This window comes from Pholcus phalangioides, unplaced genomic scaffold (genome assembly GCF_987345545.1).
Source record: "Pholcus phalangioides strain wild (caught in Gottingen) unplaced genomic scaffold, Ppha-v1.0 ptg000008l_1, whole genome shotgun sequence".
Taxonomy (NCBI): domain Eukaryota; kingdom Metazoa; phylum Arthropoda; class Arachnida; order Araneae; family Pholcidae; genus Pholcus; species Pholcus phalangioides.
In genome coordinates this window covers 8547727-8557653 of record NW_028301601.1, presented here as the reverse complement: position 1 = coordinate 8557653, position 9927 = coordinate 8547727, and the positions used below count along the sequence as shown (strand labels likewise).

The window sequence follows — 9927 nt, the reverse complement described above, 5'->3', positions numbered from 1 at the left end:
AATTTGGATATTTTCAGCATTGAGAACAAAAGAATTTGGGGAACTTTTCGTTTCGTCATGAAATTAATTTTGCTTTGACCTGATGGTGTTAAAAGAGAAGAATCTTGTTTCAGATTAACGCAACCCGTGTATAAGAAAATTTACATGCATATTTATTTTATTATTAGTCCAAAATTGACCAGAGTCGTCCTCAGGGGTATGTGACAGATGTGGTCACACGGGGCCCGCTTGAAGGAGCCCCGCATGCGTGGTAATATTAAAAAAAATAATTTTTTTGCGACAATATAATAAGGTAGCTATGTTTCAGCTATGGAAATGATAATGGTTATTCCAATTAATAGAAACAGCTGACGGACTAATTGCAACCAGTTTTTCAGCTAATTTCACACTTTTAATATGTTAGCTTTTATGTAGTTATTTTTTTTTTCCTTCCATATATTACAGTCCAATCCCATTATAACGAACTGCAAGAGACCGGAGAAATCACTTCGTTATAACAAAATTTCGTTATAAAGGAATTCCATGTTTCTCCATTGTTCCCACGTAAACTTATCTTGGGTGATTAGAAAAGTGTTCGTTAAAACGAGATTTCCGCTGTAGTGGTATTCGTTAAAACGGGATTTGACTGTATAAATGCCTTTTTTTCTAGTCCCTATTTCAGGCATTTTTAATGACTCTTCGGTGACTACATTTTAGTATGTAAATTTCCGGGCTCTAGTTATTAGGGATATCTAAAGCAAGTTATGAGGGTTTTTTTTTATTACATTTAGAATTACGATAATTGTTGGGAATTTAGCAGAGATGTCGTTTCAAAGCATGAACTGCTCATCAATTAAGTAACGAAATATCTAGTTTATTATAGATAGATAGATAGAACCGCTCACAACCCCGGACTGATGCAAAGCACCTTACTTCCGTTCCCTCAAAAGAGGCAGAGTTGTGTCGGAAAAGTAAGCAAAGATTTATAGTGATGGCTCCCCTTGCCCCGTGCTCGCAAGTTTCGAATTACTCGCGTCGTTCTCCCCAGGAAGACAGCCATCAACCAATGCAACATACAAGCCATACAATACAGTTTATTATAGAGATTAATATAATCACACGATAAAACACAATACGACCATTTCACACAAAGAATTCAATATATATATTCATATACGAAACCCACCTCTTAAACATATAACGATCAATGCGATTTTCGTGATATAATGCAACGAACATAAACACAATTGACATGAAATGCAACACAAAATTTTGAATCAAATAACATGCATTACACAGAATACAATCCCAGCAGCTTACAGCAATTTTGATGTTTAGTCTTGCCAAGACCTTTGGTGAGCATGGCATGTTCACGATATCTACAGACAAAATGTTCGAAAGCCCGTATTCTGTTCCCTGATTGGTTAATTTAGTACAGGGTGGTCAGGCCTGGCCATTTATCGTTGGCGACAAAATAACGTTAGCAAATATCCTGACATAAATACCACGGGGAAAAAATACTTAAAGCATAATAGCTAGGGATACGTAAATTTCGTATTTACGAAATAACCGCGATAAATGCGAAATTTGCTAACTTTGACGAATAAATGCTGAAATTGATTTTTTTACTACTTTTTCGCGAAATCTAGGTAATTTACACTTTTTGAAGTGGAAAGTAGTAATTTTGCTCAGTACTTGTGAGCGTGCTTGAAAGGGAAACCACAAGCATCACTTTTTCCCTTTTTGGCGTTGTGTTAGAAGTAAATACAGTCGAGTTCGGTTACAACATAGCCCTAGGTGATTCGAGAAGTGGATGTTATAGAGAGGTGTTGAAATTAGATTACGTAGCAATGATATATATGCATTATTGAGATTGCCGTGGAAAAAATAAGCTTATACCTCAATATACCTCACATAATTCAACTATAATATAGCATGAATATATAATTTTTGATTGGTACCTGGAAATTTTGGAAATTTATTTAGAAACGAGATAATATACATCAACATGCAGATATTTTTTGAAATGTTAATGAGAGAGAGATTTTTTTGAGTTTATACTAATGGTTTTTCCCTTTGAAGTTGACAGTATTGTACAATTAAAAAATTCAGAAAAAATAATCCCACTCTGTGATGTTCATGAATTCCCCAATCTATATATATAAAATTGATTTTCTGTGTGTGTGTATGTTCTCTATACAAATCTACAATTTTAGATCGATCGTCGCCAAATTTTGCATATATACCAAATGGGACCCGACTTGAACGATAGGCTACTTTAAAATTTCGTCAGACGAGGGCAAATGCCCCAAATGGGCAAAAAACTGTCGGGCAACAATGGTTTCTCGGCCTCAACAATCACTTTCCGAACGTTTACTTTGGTTACCGTGGTTCCCTAGCAATGCGTTTAAGACGCGTATATACCTTTACAATGGTTTGTCACTTCTTTGATGCTGCCAGTTATGCCTTTATAATGGTTTGCCACATTTTCAATACTCTCAGTAATGAGGCTTTTTGAATAGACGTCATAATCATCACCATCATCGCTTTGAGGGTCAGGAAAAGGGTGATCCTCATAGAAATCAGTATTAAAATTGCCGATTTAACTGCATAAATACGGAAATTTAGTGGGAGGGGGGGGGGTTTCCTGCCACATCAATAATTTTAAAAATTAAATTGAATTCTCGATTTTTGAAATATTGAATTCACTTGGAGATACGAAGCCCAGAAAATTAAAAATATGAATAATTTGCCGGATCTACTTTTGATATCCATGTAATAACATTGATTTAAACTTTTTATTTATATCTTCCCAATCATGAAAATTAATGTCTCCGTATTTATTCTTTAATGTCTTTTGATATTTATTTGCATAAATTCATATAGTTTAGGATCTTTTTAAAATTAGTTATGGGCCCCGTAAAGTGCATCGAAAAAATTCCACAGATTTAATTAAGCATTTTTGGAAGCTGAAACAGGCAGAGACGGGGATAACTTGAAGTTTAGGGGGAGGGAATCGAAATACCTAGCACCCATCAAAAAAAAAAGGGGGGGGGGACTATTCATTTCTATGTTTCTTTAAATTTAGATTTGTTTATTTCATGAGTCGCGCAGGACGTCGCCATATTGGTTAACTTAGACACGGTTTGCATGTCCCTCAAAGAAAGAGGGAGATATCACGTGGTTCATAAAGCCTCATTGAAGAAAACCCGGGCAACGCCGGGTATTATAGCTAGTTAATAATACACTTGAATTGACCACGAATAAAAAAAGATCGCAAAGTTACAAAAACAGGTAAAAATTCCATATAATTAGAAAAGCATAGACGATAAAGTTCTGCACAGCAAGACAGGATTTTATAAAATGTCAAAATTTTATTGCCAAAATAGTTACATTTATCATCGACAGATAGCGCTAAAGTTTTCCAATTATAATATTCAGTGCTATCTGTTGGTTAGAAAGTATAACTATTCCATCCATGTATTTTCGCGTTTATTGAAAAAATTTAGGTCTAAGATATTACCCGTATACAATGAATGTTGTCCATAAAAGGCTGTGTTTTTGACTATATAATTTTGGTTTGTTTTTTTTTGCAGTATTATATCTGGATTATTATTATTTTTTGGTTTGTTATATCCACAGTGTATGTTTTAAGCAGGGTATGTTATAACAGAGATAAAAATCTATAGACGCGAATGGTCTAAATTTTAAGGATTTCACAACCGTATTTTTTATCCACCGGTTATGTTATAAGTGTACCCGACTGTATATGCAACTTTTTTGAATTTCGGAAAATGAATGCTATAAAGAGCATTTGAAAAATAAGGTTAAATTAATAGAAAATATACTTCTTTTTTTTTTAAATGCGCAATTTTTGATTTAAACCGTTTCATTTATTCGAGTTGTTCTTCGCGTGTGTGAACGAAAGTGAATTTTTTTTTCATTTGGAATTCGTTATTGTGAATAAATGCAAAATATATATATGTATATATTTCTGATTTCAAAAAAAAAAATTTTTTGCGAAATTTACGTATCCCTAGGAATAGCAAATATTGAAAAGAAAAGCCCCCCCCCCCCCTTTTCATTGGATTTTTTGTGATATGAATATTAATTTCAAGAAATAATCTTTTTTTTTTTTTCATTTCATCGCTTTTTCTCTTCCTTCTTTATTGTGTAAAAAGGCAAAAATATGTGGATATGCAAACGATGGAACAGATGCGCCACGCTAGGAAAATACAAGCACCTAGCATAATTAAGTTTTTTTACGTTTCTGCCCACCAGAAATGGTCCTATTCGGTTCACGCGGATTTATTATTGCAGATTATATAATGAAAAAAAATTCCCTCCCCCAAGAGTTGAGGGGTGGGGGTTATTTAATGTCTGCTTTGCCCAAGGCCATGGTCCTCACATCCTGGAGCAGGGCTCCCTAGGCTGGGATCTTTCACGGGACCCTATATGATGAATTTATAACGTGAAAAATACTGAGAAGCGTCCCAGGCCATCTCGTCCATATTCCTGGGCCCCAGGGCTGGAGATCTGTCCTCCCCGCTCTGGTGGGGGCCATGCCCAGAGTCCCTTGCAAAAGTTGGTTCCTAAGGTGTATACCCCGAGCAGGGCCGCAACTAGAAACTTTGTTATCCGGGGCAAGCCGGCATTTTGGCGCCCCTTGATGTAGAAGAAACAGTTAAAAGGTGAATTCGGCGCCCCCTTCTGGTTCAGCGCCCGGGGCACCAGACCCACCTGCCCTCCCCCTGGTTAACTAGAAACTGGAGAAACCGCGAGACACCCAGGCTCTTTCGCAAGAAGCAACGTAAGCTCCTCGCCCCCCCCCCTCCCCGAAGGGGGGAGGTCCAGGGCATCTCCGGCAAAACCATTATTTATTGATACGTCAAAAATTACATATAGTGAAAGGAAATTAAGAATTATGTAAAAAGAAGAATCAAATTAATCAAGTTAAAGTCAAAGTGCAACGGGCACGGATAATAAATAATCATGGAAAGTTGTATGAAATCATATCGCAAAGGCGCAATCAGAAATTTGATTAAATTAAATAAATAAATAAATTGAAATTAAATAAATAAATAAATTGAAATTAAATAAATAAATAAATTGAAATTAAATAAATAAATAAATTGAAATTAAATAAATAAATAAATTGAAATTAAATAAATAAATAAATTGAAATTAAATAAATAAATAAATTGAAATTAAATAAATAAATAAATTGAAATTAAATAAATAAATAAATTGAAATTAAATAAATAAATAAATTGAAATTAAATAAATAAATAAATTTGATTGATCGAGGATTGTTTGACAGAAAGGCAGAGCACCCCATTGCGCTCGGGCAGTTTAGTACACTCTGTCCAATTCCCTTTTGATCACAGTTGAAGGTATTTAAAATATCTCTTGACACTTGATTATAGATTTAGGAATCATCCTGCTCCCCGCCTTCAAACAGTGCCACCAGCGCACTGTCAGGGAAAAAGACGCGGCGATCTCCTTAACGGAGGTGCTGGTACCGCAGTTGCAGGAGGAGACGGATCCCTTATCTTCCCACGATGTTCCTCACGGAATTTCACAATTTTTCTTATCTTTTCTCTTGATTCCTCTCGACGTAGTATGCCAAGCATCCATGGTCTGTGTAGATGGGCAGCCGGCGAACGGAAGTGATAGGGTGTCGTTTCTCAACAGCATGTGGCGTAGTGCAGGGGCGTGCCAGGCTCAAAACAAGAACACTTGTCAATGGCAATCACTTTAAAGCGATGTAAGTTTGCCGGGAAAGGTCCATGACCGGTGACAAATAAGATGAGCTCGCGTGACCAGCCCCTGCTCCTAGTATATACTTTCTTTATAACTTCATGAGTTGATCTTCCTGATGCCTCCGGTATATCCCAATCCAGTTGCCACTTTGCTATCATGTCCCTCCAGACGAGAGACTTATCGTACGAAGCTGGATATAAGAGTTCCTCGCAAAAGTCTCCGGTATCGGTCGCTTCTTTAGCGCCGCATCCGCTAGCTCGTTTCCCCACTGGCCAGGAGATGCGTATTGAAGGGTGAGATACAAGTATACTCCTGATCCTTCTGGCCATTGCGTTTTCAGAGAGTGGATTTAGAATGGCCTGGATACTCGAACGGCTATCCGATCTTATTACAGTCCGTGCCCTTTTTGTAGCTGCATCCAGAGCTGCTGTAAATATAGCGAGCATTTCAGCTTGATATAATGAATTGTTTTCTTTTAGTTTAGCAGCCCATTTATCCACGATCTTCGTTCCCACGGTTTTTATACAAGCAGCTCCTGTACCTGATTCTGATTTGGAGCCATCAGTGTAATACTGCCATACGACGGATTTCTCCTTAGGTATATCGTCCTCCGAAGAATCTAGAAGAACTTGATTGACCTGCAGAGATTCTGCGGGATGCGAGGACCAGCCTATAATCTTCTGCTCGAAGGCGTCCGGGACTAATGTCCCCTCAAGCAATGAACATGACTTGTGAAGCTTTAGAAGACGCGTGACTCTGGCCAGGAATTCTATCTTCAGGGATAATAGCGGAAGCCCTAGAATCACCTGAAGAGCATTTGTAAGTGTAGTTCTGCACGCACCAGAGATATATAAGAGAAAGGGTCTTTGTATTGCATCGAGCCGTCTGAATATCTGGATCTTGGTAGAATGCCATATTGAAGCTCCATAAGCTATCATAGGCTCAACCACATTCAAGTAGAGTGATCTCCTTAGAGCCCGTGTCAATCCCCACTGTGGTCCGGCCATCAGGCGCATCTTCTGAAGAACACCGGACGCCTTTCTCTTCTGTTCCTTGATGTGATCTTCCCAGCTAAGTTGCTTATCGATAAAGACACCTAAATAACATAGCACGTCCGTTTTGTTGATAGTTTTTCCTTGGAACCAGATAGTGGGAGGCCTCTTCTTTGATATCCACAAGAATTTTGTCTTAGCCATAGAAAGAGTGAGCTTATGCATGTGCAGCCAATTTGACACTGTTCTGAGGGCTTCCTCTGCTAGATCGCCTGATCCCTTGAGAGTAGGGGCGAATGCAATCACCAAAAGGTCGTCCGCATAAGCCTAAACTTTGACATTTGAGGGCCACTTAATTTTCAACAGCTCATCAAGAACAAGATTCCATAACGAAGGGCCGGAACATGAGCCCTGAGGAGCACCCTTCTCAAGTTCTTTCTCAGCTTTACCTGCGTCCGTGATCAACACCGCACGACGGTGGTTCAAAAGGCCCGATAAGAGAATCTTGAGCCCTTGTGGTATGGGCGCTGTTGCTAGACGACGGCGTATAGACAAGTATCTGAGGTTATCAAAAGCTCCTTCTATATCCAGGGATATGATGGCTACGTCATTACCTCGATCTCTTTGCGTCTTGACCTCTTCCATCATATTTTGTGTAAGCTACCGTGAATGTAATAAATATAGTGATTATGGACCATCATGGCCCCCATAGCCTGAAGCAAGGCCCCTAGGCTGCGATATTTTGTGGCCCCACAGACCAAACTTTTCATGGGCCCTTTCTTCAACAGTGAATTTGTAGCATGAAGAGAAATGATTGTCCCGGGCTCTACCTAACCTTGCGGGGCCATGGCGACCATTATATATTGCATATCATCGTGCCCTTCCCCCAGAACTTCTCTATGTATGCCTTACACGGGTGGAACAGTGTCATCTTAACACAAACTCACCCGAGCCTGGCGGGATCGTCTTCAAATTTTCTTTAGTATACATGTAAATTCATAGGCAGACCATTTTTATTCAGGTAGGACCTCAGAAAAATCTTGGCCAGACATCCACCTGCGTCTCAGGTAGCTGTTGAAGATCTGAAGTTCTCTTACATAGCCAGAAATTTTTTCTGCGGGGAGAGAGAAATCTACCCCTTTCAATGACCTTGCTTTGACTACACCCAGCATAATGTTAATTCTTGAAGTGGTTTCCAATTGGGCTGTTGAACAGCACTCTTGGGTGCTAGCAAGCAATAGGCGAGATGAGTTTTAAATCATTAATCTATAGGGAAAAAAACAAAGGCATCTCGTTACAGCCTTCGCTCCTCTGGACCATTTCATCACCCTCTCAGAAGTTATTGGTTGACAACGAGGAAAAAATTTTAAGTTTGGGAAACTGGGTTGATCACTTCTCCATGGTGTCAGAAGTATTTCAATCATGTGGGTGATTGTCTTGAGCTTCACATACGAAATTTTTAATTTCTGAATCGATTCTGGAATTATTTATTCTAATAATTCAGGATTCTCATCAATTTTGGAATTATCTCTATCATTAATTCTGAATTCTCAATTAGTTTTGGAATAATTTCTTAACTACATTTTAGATTTCTTTCATTCATTCCTAGAATAATTTCCTTCATTTATTCTAGAATTATTTCTTTTATAAATTCCGAAATTACAGTATTTATTTCTTCTTGCATAAATTCTGAAATTACTTTTTTCATTGATTTCGAAATTATTTCTTCAATTACTTCTCTGGAATAAATCGTTTTTCAATGTTTTCAACTATTTTCAGAAAATGATCAGCGGACCACACGTTGAAGACAAAGCGAGAAAATTTTCCGAGAGAAATGTATAAAGAACGTGATGGTAACCTCTCCTTGCAAAATTTCCCGCAAAAAATTTCCCTTTTGACTAAATTTTTCCCCACGCATTCCAAAAAATGTGCTGCCATCTGCCGGTGAAAATTATTCAAGTATTTTACAATAGAAAAGTATCGCAACAGCATTAATATTTTTTATTTTTATTCAAAAAATTCTTTTGCTTGATGAACTTTCAAAATTTCCCACAAATGCTAAGAAATTTCCCACTTGGCCAAATTTTGGCCAATTTTTCCCACGAATATGGGACATTTCCCATGAGTTACCATCACATCAATTAAAGAATGACACGACATGGCCAAGCAAAGGGAAAGTAGCCAAACAGAAAGTGCTCCGGCAACCTGTGTTTCGTCCAATCAGGGCGCAGAATCTGGACTCTCGAACATTTTGTCTGTAGATATGGTGAACTTGCGTGAGCATGTCAGCTGGCATATCCAAAGCAGCTAAATATTTTACATCAATAACACCATTTTCATAAACTTAGCGAACAAAATGATAACGTATATCAATATGCTTGCTTCTAGCATGAAACACAGGATTTTGCACAAGCTTTGCTGCTGATTGGTTGTCACAAAACACAGTCACGGGTGCAGTCAATGAACTTGGGGACAGTTCAAGGATGAAATTCTTCAAATATACAGTCTTTTTCGCAGCTTCGGATAACGCCATGTACTCCGCTTCAGTCGATGATAACGCGACACTTCGTTGTTTTCGGGATTCCCAGGTCACGGCTTCTCCAGCGAGTGTGAACGCGTATCCAGAGTATGATCTTCTGTCATTGATGTCTGAAGCCCAGTCGGCATCCACATATGCAGTCAATGGCTTTCCCGAACGCTTGAATGTGAGACCTTGATCCATAGTGCCCTTGAGGTACCTCAGGATTCTCTTAGCTGCAACCCAATGACATTTTCCGGGGTTGTTGTTGAATTGGCTGAGAAAATTCACAGCATGTCAGGTGTAGTTGCCACAGATAGATACATCAGAGAACCAATCAAACTTCGGTACGGAACGTCTTTCATTTCGGATTTTTCCACATCATTTACGGGACACATCTCTTTGGGCAGCTTGATGCCGCTTTCCATCGGTGTGGATACAGGCCTGGCGTCTTGCATCTTGAACTTCTCCAGGATATCCTCGGTGTACTTCTTTTGATAGAGTCCATGGTTTGTTCAAACTCGATGCCCAGACAATAATACAGCTTTCCAAGATCCTTCATCTTGAAAGAATTTGCGAGATTATCCCTAATGATTTTGTAGTTCTCTTTGGAATTTGTAAACACAATTAGATCATCAACATACACAATGATGATTGTTTCTGTGGTAGACGCAT

At 38.4% G+C, this 9927-nt stretch overlaps 1 protein-coding gene across 1 annotated transcript; it reads right to left on the bottom strand.

The window, feature by feature from the left end:
- Positions 1 to 5666: 5666 nt before the first annotated feature.
- Positions 5667 to 6959, bottom strand: LOC149083602 (uncharacterized). Its single transcript, XM_089235210.1, has one exon. It carries the CDS (start codon positions 6957 to 6959, stop codon positions 5667 to 5669), a length of 1293 nt encoding a protein of 430 aa, XP_089091336.1.
- Between the last annotated feature and the right edge of the window lie 2968 nt (positions 6960 to 9927).

Excerpts from the sequence above, each read along its gene's own strand:
- LOC149083602 (XM_089235210.1), bottom strand. The coding sequence starts at position 6,959 with ATGCATAAGCTCACTCTTTCTATGGCTAAGACAAAATTCTTGTGGATA.